The sequence below is a fragment of the Sinocyclocheilus rhinocerous genome, unplaced genomic scaffold (genome assembly GCF_001515625.1).
Source record: "Sinocyclocheilus rhinocerous isolate Xijiao unplaced genomic scaffold, SAMN03320098_v1.1 scaffold2043, whole genome shotgun sequence".
Classification (NCBI taxonomy): Eukaryota; Metazoa; Chordata; class Actinopteri; order Cypriniformes; family Cyprinidae; genus Sinocyclocheilus; species Sinocyclocheilus rhinocerous.
This window is the reverse complement of record NW_015652169.1, coordinates 204560-216277: the sequence shown is the minus strand read 5'-3', so window position 1 is coordinate 216277 and position 11718 is coordinate 204560. Positions and strand designations below refer to the sequence as shown.

Sequence of the window (11718 nt, the reverse complement as noted above, 5' to 3'; positions counted from 1 at the left end):
GATCACCTCCATGCCATGCCGAATTGAGGCAGTAATTAAAGCAAGAGGAGCCCCTACCAAGTATTGAGTACATGTGCAGTAAATGAACATACTTTCCAGAAGGCTAAAAATGTTTTTTTTATTGGTCTTAATAAGTATTCTAATTTGTTGAGATAGTTAATTGGTGGGTTTTTGTTAAATGTGAGCCAAAATCATCACAATTAAAAGAACCAAAGACTTAAACTACTTCAGTCTGTGTGCATTGAATTTATTTAATACACGAGTTTCACAATTTGAGTTGAATTACTGAAATAAATGAACTTTTCCACGACATTCTAATTTATTGAGAAGCACCTGTATTATAAATATGGAACAGAATCAAACTGTGTTCATAAACATTAAAAGTGTTCATTTGAAATAATTTTGCACGAGCAAATAACACATAGTATGGCTCCAGAGTTGATGTGATCAGCTAAGGTCTTTGTATTGACACAAATGATCCTTTGTATGAAATTTAGTGAATAAAATCTGGATTGATTTTTGTGACATACAATCTACAAAACCAGGCCAAACTAAACACTGAACTATGTATACATTAAAGCCGACGTGAAATTGAAATATGAAAATAAATATTCTGCTTTGAATCTCACTGAAATTCTGTGTCCCTCTGAGATGTGTCAGATTATGGAAAATAGATTGCAAACAGTCATTTATGCGGACTTTAAAACTGCTCTTAGTAGTGTCACTAAATGGAATTATAAAGCATAATGATTTTTCAGACAGGTGCCTTGAGCACTCCCCCCATCTGCCATTGGTCAGACAAATACATAATACTGATGACAGCCGTTGCTGTCAGGCTGGTTGAGATGGTCAAATAAATGATTTTTTGTGCTGTGCCACAGAGCCACAATGTTTATACTTTTCAGTTAAATCAACCTACAAATGTCTTGTTGTTTCTGTGTTTTAAACTAGCATAACAGAAAATATTTTAACATCCAAAATATCCACCTTATTTCTTTTTTTTAAGCATTTTTATGTAAATGTGCAAGACTTCTGATTCATTAGGCGAGATAACTAAAACTAAAAAGTGTAATAAAATTATTGAAAACAAATTTCTTTGAAATACAAATCAGCGCATTTATGATTTTGATCAATTAAAATGATATGATAACAAACACCAGTTTGCAATATCAAGCAGCATAACAGATTGTTTTTGCACAGCTAAAATAACCGGAAGCGAATTACCCCAGAAGCCTTGCGCATTTCAATTACAAAGGGAAGCACTCCTATGTTAAAAATAAGGTGGAAAAAATGCATAAAAAATAACTAAACTGGACTGTCATTGTTTGAATGTTGGTAAAAAACAGACCTTCCAATCCTTGAGGTGAAAAGCCCAAGTGAGAATTCTTTAGTTTGCCAATATTTCATGCAGCCAATAGCAGCACAATGTGAATGCATAATTAACCCATTTAATCCCAATATTTTCTCAGACATGAAAATATCAAAATGATGATTTCTGTGTGGCTAGTCCCGTATTATATTCTTAATATTTTCATATCTACCACTAGTGTGGCAGCACGTTCTACAAAAGGCCAACTGAAAAAAAATAAATAAAAAATAATCAGAAGTCAAAATATCCAGTTATCTTTCTCAGGGGCGACAAATAAACATGGGTAAGAGCATAGCAGTATGAGACGTGACCAGTTTGCATATGTACATATCAGGAAACAGGAACAGTAACAAGCAAAGATGTAACCACATACTCAGGATTGGAAGGACCAATGTGCTGAAATCTTTTACAAATGCAGTAGTCAGGCCCTGATAGCAAGACACGAACCTAAAGCCCGAGGAACACAGAATTATATGAATGAAAACTGAAAATCAAGGAAATTAGATGTGGACCAGAGGAGGCGTTAACGTAGCAGAATGGATAAAGAAAGAGAAACCATGTTGTCCTGAGTACATGGTAGCCAGCATTTCACATAGCAGCATTAAAACAACGTCCATCTCAGCGATGAATGTACATGTCTTCAGTCCACTCCTCTGTCTCGACGCACCTGTCCCGCTCACGTCCCTGGTAGTGATGGTCATTGTGGTGCGAGTGAGCGTATTGGTGCGATTGTTTGTGCGAGCGCAGCTGGCTCGACTGTCTCTGTTGCCTGTTGTGCTCGTTGTGCTCCAGCTCGTAGTCCTGCTGCCCGTGGTGGGAATAATCCGGCTGAACGTCCGTGGTCCCGCGGCGGTGGTGGTGATGTCGGTGGTGGTGGTTGTGATGGTGGTGGTTATGGTCCCTTTGAGTTGTAGTCCTATTGTGGTAGACCTCGGTTTGGTCCGGGTCGCCCTCGACCGGGAGCGTGCGCCTGCTCCGGAACTCCGCGAACGAAGTGTCTTTAGAAGGAAGCAGCTCCATGTCGGCGGGCTGCTGGTGTTTGTTGTGGGGCTCTGTTGGTCGGCTGGTGCTGGAGCGGTGGTGGTGGTGATGGTGGTGGTGATGATGGCTGTGTCTCTTTGGCTCACTACGAAGGAGCCTCTCCTCCTCCTCAGCCTCCTCCTGCTCTTCTTCTTCCTCCTTCTCCTCTCTCGTCTCCTGAGCCTGGGGCTGATGCTCCTGCTGGTGCTCTTGAGATCCTTTTCTCTTGGTGGTGGCCGTCTTCTTGCTTTTCTGTTCATCCTGTATATGAGATTTATGACATGAAATTAGAGTTTTGTGGCTTCTAGTCCATGTCTGTTAGCTTTGGAACAGAAACAGACCAAAATAGAGTGCAGCATTTGGGCTCCAGAAGTAAAAATCCCATTCATTTTCTCTATGGGGGGGGACTGATAACTTTTAAGCCTTTACAGGCAGACCTACTGTGAGCTACAAGGATGTTAATCAGTGGAATATGCTTTTGTTGAAGTCGTAAGCCCTCATTATGTCATCTTATTTTTTAAATAATCATGTATAACTGCAAAAATCCTAGTGAATTCTGCAGATACATTTCCACCAATCAGAGAAGGAAACAACCAAAGATGCTAAACTACAAGCATGGCACTTCTGCACTATTATAAAGTTTACTTACAATACCTACGTAAGATAGGCTATTACTAATACTATGGATACTAAGAAGTAGTACAAACTAGTTGGTACTGACACTATAGGCATTTTACCTCAGAGACCACCGTCTCACTCAGCGAAGTTCCTTAAAGCTCAAGTCTTCTTTAAATGTCCAAGAAAGTTTTGTAAGAGGTGGAGAGGAAATTGAAAATGTCACAGAATGACACACCACTAAGCACAATTTCAGACTTTATGGAGCTTGCAGATGTTTCAAAGCAGTTGTAATTTTGGACATTCACAAGTTAACAAAAACTAATAAAATCTGTTAGAATGTGGATTAAACTAAAGGTATAAGAGACATTAACAAGAAATTAATATCGAAAATGTCGTATACTTGGTTACTAAGAAGACAGCAGTGTCAGTGAAAAGCATACTTGAGATGAAATATTATATATGAAGTGTGAGGAAAAAGAAAATGGGATGTAATTTCCAATCTAACTGTATATGTCAAATTATGTGAAAAAAGTGTGAAACTATTACTTGTGTGTATTTAGGATACATACAACGATAGAAAGACATTAGACTTAAAATGAGACAAGACAAAAGGAGTCATTATTACAAAAAGAAAGAAAGGAAGAAATTACATTGCCATTTCCACCACAGAACACTATTAAGCACAATACATAATGTGATATGTGGTGGAAATGACACTGTGTATGAACTTATGATTTTATGAATATATGTATATTACTGTTCAAAAGTTTGAGGTCAGTAATACTTAAAAAAAGAAAAATTACTACTTTTGTTCTACTGCATTTATCTAAAGTGACATTACATAGATTTGTAATGTCACAAAAGTTTTCTATTTCAAATAACCACCGTTTTTTGAACTTTCATTTCTTTAAAGAATTTTGAGGAAAAAATATATATATCAAATTACCACAAAAATAATAAGCTGCCCAACTATTTTTAATATAGATAGATAATCATAAGAAAAGTTTCTTGAGCAGCAAATCAGCATATTAGAATGATTTCTGAAGGACCATGTAACACTGAAGACTGAAGTAATGGTTGATGAATATTCAGCTTTGCCATTTGCCATTTTAAACTATATTCAAACAGAAAACGGTTCTTTTGAATAGCAATAATTTTTCACAACATTTCTGTCCCTACTATATTTTGTGATCAAATGCAGCATTGCTGAGCTTACGAGACTTATTCAAAATCTTACCAACCCCAAACATTTGAACCATAGTGTGTATATTTACTGTTTTTGAACAAATTTACCTAGCGAGTGTCAGAAAACACACATCTAAAGAGCATTTTTTGATTTGATTTAGTTCGCTCCTAGAAATCCTCAGGCTCTGTCTGTATATGTTCAGTCTCAGTACTTCATCTCCTGTTTTTCTCAGAGTGTGTCCAGTACCTTAGCAGGTGTGGGACTGGTGGGGAGTGTGTTTTCTGCCAGTTTCTCCAGCATGGGGTTGGGAGGCTCCATTTCAGGAGGGTGTGTGGCTCTCCAGTAGGCCTCCAGATAATCAGCGATGTGTTCACAGGCATCTGACAGCTGGTTCTCATCCAAGATGACATCGAACAGCTCCTGTGAGAGAGACCAATAGTGACGTCACAATAAAGGGTAAGTATAAGTGACCGCAAAATGAAGCACGTAACAAAAGGTAATGCTGGGAGGCTAATCTATGTCAACTACTGCCTTGGTTGCCTTGCAACATGATGCATCATAAAAATAACAGTCTCTTGATAATCAGATCAAGACAGCTTGTGATTAAGCGCTCCGGCTAGACTTGGATTAGAAATAAGGGCCATGTTAAAAGGAGGCCATCAAAGAGGTTCAAAATTTGGGTGTTCATATTGATTTTCTAAAGAAACTGACTCTGAGTTTATCAGAGGTAATATATCAAGCGCATAACAAGGTGATATTTTGTATCATGATTAATTGACCACTACACATTAAAACGTTAATAACCAATCCGCATGAAAATAGAGCTTATCAAGAAAACGTCCAATTCATTCCTATAGGACATTGTGTAAAGTTGGGGGAATAGTTCACCCAAAAATGAGAATTTGCTGACAGTTTTGTTTAGAACTGTTAGGTACTGTTTTCGCTTGTAAACGTTGCATATCTGTGCATATTTCTCTCCTGATTCAGATGAGACAACTGAATCAGATTTTAGCTGGAAGCAACGGTTTGATGTTAAAATTGTCTTGATGGATTTGTTTATTACAAACAGGGAGCGTTTCGCTTCTCAAGACATTCATTTACGGACTGGAGATGTGTGGATTACTTGTGGATTTTTGTGATGTTTTTATTAGCTGTTTGGGCTCTCATTCTGACGGCACCCATTCACTGCAGGGGATCCAGTGGTGAGGAAGTGATGTAATGCTAAGATTCTCCAAATCTTCTCCAAACCCAAACAAACCATTTTGAATGGCCCGAGTAAATTTTCTGCAAATTTTTGGGTGAACTATTCCTTTTCTCTTTCTAAACTATTTTTTAGAAAGGTCTCCTGCAATCATATGGAAAACATTTTAATGTCTTTAGCATTTACAGAGGGCACACTTACATTGGGACACTGGGCCAGTTTGTCTGCGGCCACCATCTGAACATTCAAATGTTTAGTCTGAGATTTGCCCCTGGTCTTTATCAATCTTGTCAGAACCTGAACAGCAGATGAAAAGAGGAAGGAAAAAGGGACAGGAAGGATGAGTGGGAGGCATACGGGGTGAAAGAACAGTGGATGTTAGGTCACGCTGGGTCACAAGAGAAAGGTTAGTGTTTTTGTACAACCGGTCTTCTCTCAAACTTGCGTTTCCTATGTAAATGTAATGGCTGCACATTCAAAAAGCTTTTGGACAATGAATGAAACCATGCATTGTGTAGCCTTGTGACAGACAGATAGATCTTATTCATATGACAGATATTTATCATTTTGAATGATATAGTGCACTTTAAAAGACATTTGCAGTTATCAGAAAAGTGACAAGTTTATCAAACAAGTTGATATAGTGTACCACATCAGATACTGCTGTACTGACAGAATAAACACGTTTCTGCCTCCTAGTGGCTGAAGTAATTTTTTTTATACCATCTATTAGCTTGCACCATAAAGTCAATGGAATACTTGAACATACTAGCAAATAATACTTTTAATATTTTGCAGACTAGGGAAATGACATAGAGCAGCTGGAACTGGTTAACATAATGAATGAAAGCTAAATTAACTTCTTTCTGATGACTGAATAGCTATTTAACTGATGACTAAGTATTGAACATTATTTAATTCCTAAGTGTTGAACATAATCCTCCACACTTAAAAAGTCCTGTTTTGGAATAAACAAATTTGCAATTTCAAAACAAACATTTAACTCACCCAAAATCATACTAATTGATCAAAAGTCACAGTAAAGACATTAAAAATGTTACAAAAAAAATTATATTTCATATAAATGCATCTTCTGAACATTATATTCATCAAAGAATCCATAAAAATGCATCATGGTTTCCACAAAAAACGGTTTACAATAACTGTTTTCAACATTGATTATGATTTTTCTTGAGCACCAAATCAGCATATCAGAATGATTTCTAAAGGATCTTGTGACACTGAAGAATGGAGTAATGGATGTTTGGGTGAGCATAAGAGACTTTTTTAAAACAATAAAAAACCTTACTATCCCCAAATTTTCAACGGTAATGTATAATCAGTTTGTTTCATCAGTAAACAAATGACTATTGAAAGAATGTTTGCCAGTTCTGTGAACATAGTTTCTGACCTTGGGTGATGAAATCTTGACATACACCAGGATCGGGGCCAAGGAGGTCTTGCTGAGTTGGAGAGGATGGTTAATGGTGTCGGCATCCAGAACTACAAGCTGTAGACTGCGTGCTAACTCAAAAATCCTCTCAACCTCTCCTTGGATTTGGGCTGTAGAGGCAGATTAAGAAATAAATGAGACTAGTCAACCTAAAATCCTTATATGACATCTTCAAAAATATTATTCTAAGTACAAATCTGCTGAAGTGTAGCCAAAAGCACTTCAAATGTAATGGGAAGCATTTTATGTCCGATTCCTCTATTATACATAAGATTAGAAGAACATCAAAAATGATCAAGAAAAAAAGCTTTTTGCACTATTTCATGAAGTATATATATAAAAGGGCATATAAAAGTAAAAGTCCCATCTTCAAAACTAAATGCATTCCATACACAGGTCATGCAATATGTCAATGAAAATAGAGATGATCAAAATATGCTGACAGAACAGTTCCTTGCCCACAGGATGTAACGGAACAATGAAGGTTTAAAACTTGCTCTTTGCCTCAAAGTGAGCAAAACTTTAATGATAAAAACAGGACGAGTTCAAAATCATCTCGCATGGTGTTCAACATTATCTTTCACAACACACTGTAAAAAAAAAAAAAAAAAAAAAGTAAAAATATCAAAATATTCTTTTGTTTCTTTTACTCCAATGAGAAATAGTTTTTCTTAAATATTCTTATTATCTTACATAAATGATATTTTTAAAAGAATGTTTATATGTTTTCTTTTTCAGAAAAACAAGACAAAATTACAGATTAGGTAGCACAAAACTCACTTACATACACATTAAAATACTTTGGCTTGCATTTGTTTGACCAATAAAATGAAACACATATTATGAAGGTCAATGGAGATTTTGTGGTTATGGTGTCTAACACAAGCCGAAGCTTTTAGAAGCAGTGATCTTTACTAAAAGTATCAGGGTTCTTTGACACTTGTAGTGTTCTCTAAGAGGTAAAGCAGTTCTGATGACACCAACAGGAATGAGTTGGGGAGCATGGACAGGCTACTGCTGTTATACATACCCGTGGCATCTGAGGTAAGAGAGCAATGCAAGGGACAGAGTGGAGAAAACCAATCAGATCCCCTTAACAAAGCTAGCTACACACCTCAGATCCACACTTGGTGAGAAAACACACACACTAATGTTAAACAGCTATTTAATCATTAAAATGAAAAAATACAACTTTTAGTGTTGTGAGAATTGCAGTTTAAAAGCAGTGGGAGTTTCTCTGTAAGTGGGATCTTTTTTTTTTTTTTTGAACACACTGCAAAAATAGTTTTACTAATCAGTTTTTTTGTCTTGTTTTCAAACAATTATTAAGAAATCTATCAAACCAAATAAATTGACTTAAGTTTATTTATTTATGCAGTTTTCCTTCTAAAGTAAATGCATTAAAGAAAATTAAGACAAAAGTACTGATTAGGTTTTTTGTTGTTGTTGCAGTGCACCATCAAGCTCTATTATCCCAGTGTTAAGCAGTTAATTAAAAATCTGTAAAGTAAAGAATATGCACGTTTGGGTTCAATGACCAATAAATTCTTTCTAGACTCTCTCTGATTCTAAACCAAATTTATTATTTAATATCTGAAGCCAATACATTTAGAATATATTATGGAATTTGTATGGAATGACATTCAGACAGACAAACATTAAGAAATGGACAAGTAGTGATTACCTAAACTGGAGCGGGTGTTGGAGCGATCCATTATGGCGTGCTTGCTGGGGTTGTTGAGGATCGATCGCTTGGCAAGTGCAATATCTGCTGTCACCCGGGTGATAGTAATTCTAGCAATGGATTTACATATTAGCAAAGTCACAACACTCTGTTTGACTACACACATTTCTTCTTTTGTAATGAGTCAACAGTCCGTGTGCCATACCTTCCTTCAAATCTGTGTTTTAAAAAATCAAAGAGAGCTTTTTGCATCATGTCTGTAACCTGTAAATTAAAATAAAAGGGAGAAAATATGCAACTCAGTAATAGTACTTCATAAACGTGTAGTTTCCGTTATGTGCAGGAGAGGGCAGTACATATTTGTACAGCATAAGTGTGGCATAAGAGAACATACGAATATAATCCTCAGGTTCTGCAATAAGACACATTATAGACCATTTAAAATAAGAATGGTACTTTTTTTAAAGTTTTATTTTAGGAGTAATATATTTTCATATGTCTTCTGAGCCACTGACTCCTTCAAAGCAGTTATGCTGAAGATCCTCAGAGAGTTTGGACCGTGAATGACTGAACATTGTACATTCAGAGACAGCAGCAAATGGCCCTCACCTCATAGCCCTTGAGCGAAGGCCCCATGAGCACCACAGGACGCATGGAAGGCACAACATCATATGCAGCCAGTTGCTCTCCCTGCAGTCAAAGAAAATGGGTGAAGACATGTTTAAACATACAGGCAGTATATGAATATAAACATAAATGTGCGTGGTGTGGTCATAATCACAGCATTACTGTATGTATTTGCTTACCGATTTCTTCTTCACTTGCTGAACTAAAGGATAAATTTAGAAAAATGACAAATTGAATTGCACACAGACACATAAAATAACATTATGTTCCACATACATACTTTTCATCCAGATAAGTGGATGATAACAAATTATGGATAATAAATTATTAAAGGAAACTTGCGTGCTAAATTGGTTAAATTCAGTCATTTGTCTAATTAAAAAAAAAAAATCAAATAATGAAACATGAAGTGTCAGTGCACCTGTTTGTGGTGGAGCAGCTTTCTTTGCATTCATATCATCTTTGGCAGCAGTAGCCGCTTTACTGTAACAAAAGGGGGAAAAAAGCAGTTTGTACATAATGAATTTTGCCGCAATTTATGCACATTTAAATGGTTGATACATTCATGCAATAAGAAAACAAAGATTGCAAAATGAAGACCCCACACTGCATTATTAATCAGGTTTGTTTACTTGGCCAGCGCTTTGGCGGCCTTCCTGGCCTGCACCTCTCTTCTGATCAGAATCGTCTCCAGGTTCACCGGGCTGGGGATAAAACCAACCTCTCCCCCTTCCTTTACAGGCCGTCCAATCCACCAGTCATTGTTAAATTTCTGTAAACAACAAAAACAACACAATATTTTATATTTAAAAACCATCTTCACTGACTATATTGACATTAACGAGATAGTTCACCCAAAAATGAAAATTCTGTCATTAATTACTCACCCTCATGCTGTTTCAAACCCGTAAGACTTTCATTCATCTTTGGGACACAAATTAAGATATTTTTGATGAAATCCGAGAGCTTTCTGACCCTGCATTGCAACTGCTACGTTCAAGGTCCAGAAAGGTAGTAAGGACATTGTTAAAATAGTCCATTTGATATCAGTGGTTCAACCTTCATTTTGTGAAGCTACGAGAATACTTTTTGTGTGCACAGAAAGGAGCCGCCGTTCTGATGTTTGGAATGACATGAGGGTAAGTAGTTAGTCAGAATTTTCATTTTTGGGTGAACTATCCCTTTAATTTTATTTACTTCAGTGAAATGATTGTGCAGGTGATCTGGGAACACACTGACCTCTTTGATATGCAGGAAGTCTTTAGCTTCAAAAGAAACCCCGTGCCCTGGTATGGGGACGTTGTCATCATCTGCAGGAGTGTAGGTGAAGTTTGTGCGCACGGCGAAAGCAACAGGCTTAAACTGAATAATCGCAACAAAAGGGAAAGATTCTACATTTTGTGAGCACATGAACTGCTACAGTATGTGTTTCAGTTCTGTAAACAAAATCTCCATGTGAGAATATTAGTAAATTTGTCCATGAGGTTGTGTATGAGTGAATGGCAGCAGACAAATACTTTGAGGAGAATGCGGGAACAAAACCACTGCTGATTTGAGCAACGGCACATGTGCTGCATTGCCCCAGGCAAGTTACTAATAATAGCTTTCATTCATTTACCTTCAAACCAATTGCAATGCACAAATTCATTCTCAAGGACCTCAATGTCAGCCCAGTAAAGGGTAATGTATTCTAATGGCAGCTACATGAGGCTTGAGGACAGTGCGGATTTATATACATAGGATGAGACCGAATGCACACAAGATCATTTTAATTTAATCTGCAAAGACCTAAAACTTGCCCTTCAAGTGCTGTAAAATTTGAAAGGATAATTTACATGGAGTGCAGCAGGGTAAGCTACATGTGATCAGAGTTGATTCATCCATATTTACATATATTTACAGTAACAGGACAAAAGGACAACTCTAGAGTAGCAACTGAGATTCTGTGATAAACAGTTGGTTTGTTTATAGTGATTGCCAACCAGGGTTGTGTGTAAAATATTTTGAGAACAATTTCGATTTGTTAAACCTATAAAACAAAAACTTCAAAGTAAAATATTAAGGAATCTAGTAAACAGGTTACAGTAATCAAAATCTCATTTATTGATTGATTGATTGCCTTAAAGGGGTCATCGGATGCCCATTTTCCACAAGTTGATATGATTCTTTAGGGTCTTAATGAAAAGTCTATAACATACTTTGGTTAAAATTTCTCAATGGTAGTGTAAAAAACACTTTTTTTACCCTGTCAAAATCAGCTCTGAACTGGCTAACTAGCACATTATTTGGAAAGGCGATTTGCAAAGATTCATAAAAAACCCTTATACTCACTTCTTCTGTAGATGAAGCTGGATCACGAATGATTCGCGCGAACAAGACGCATTTAGGCAGATCGGGGATCGGCTCATTCCCTTCAAAAACGAAAGTAACGTTAACCATCTGCGTCTTCAGCGGCTCAGATGTCGGGAGTAAATGACGACTGCTATGTTCATTATCACATCCAACAACAGAACACCTCAATCGCTTAGGAGTCATTCTTGTCTACATCTGCTCCAGCGGT

The 11718-nt window shown here is 36.8% G+C and overlaps 1 protein-coding gene across 4 annotated transcripts in view; it reads right to left on the bottom strand.

Annotated features, from left to right (window-relative positions):
* Window positions 1-1326: 1326 nt before the first annotated feature.
* The window catches only part of LOC107713974 (voltage-dependent L-type calcium channel subunit beta-3-like), a 34850-nt gene continuing 24458 nt past the window's right edge, over window positions 1327-11718 (bottom strand). For 2 of the 4 annotated variants that reach the window (XM_016519655.1, XM_016519657.1), the window contains exons 3-14: window positions 10398-10520; window positions 9791-9930; window positions 9580-9641; window positions 9338-9360; window positions 9141-9221; window positions 8737-8795; window positions 8532-8641; window positions 7878-7886; window positions 6806-6957; window positions 5596-5691; window positions 4440-4613; window positions 1327-2650 (exon numbers count right to left, since the gene is read on the bottom strand). In XM_016519655.1, coding sequence (XP_016375141.1) covers window positions 1988-2650; window positions 4440-4613; window positions 5596-5691; window positions 6806-6957; window positions 7878-7886; window positions 8532-8641; window positions 8737-8795; window positions 9141-9221; window positions 9338-9360; window positions 9580-9641; window positions 9791-9930; window positions 10398-10520 — 1692 coding nt within the window. In that variant the 3' untranslated portion in view covers window positions 1327-1987. The remainder of the gene's footprint in view (window positions 2651-4439; window positions 4614-5595; window positions 5692-6805; window positions 6958-7877; window positions 7887-8531; window positions 8642-8736; window positions 8796-9140; window positions 9222-9337; window positions 9361-9579; window positions 9642-9790; window positions 9931-10397; window positions 10521-11718) is intronic. The other 2 variants (XM_016519656.1, XM_016519658.1) reach the window with 1 other exon arrangement.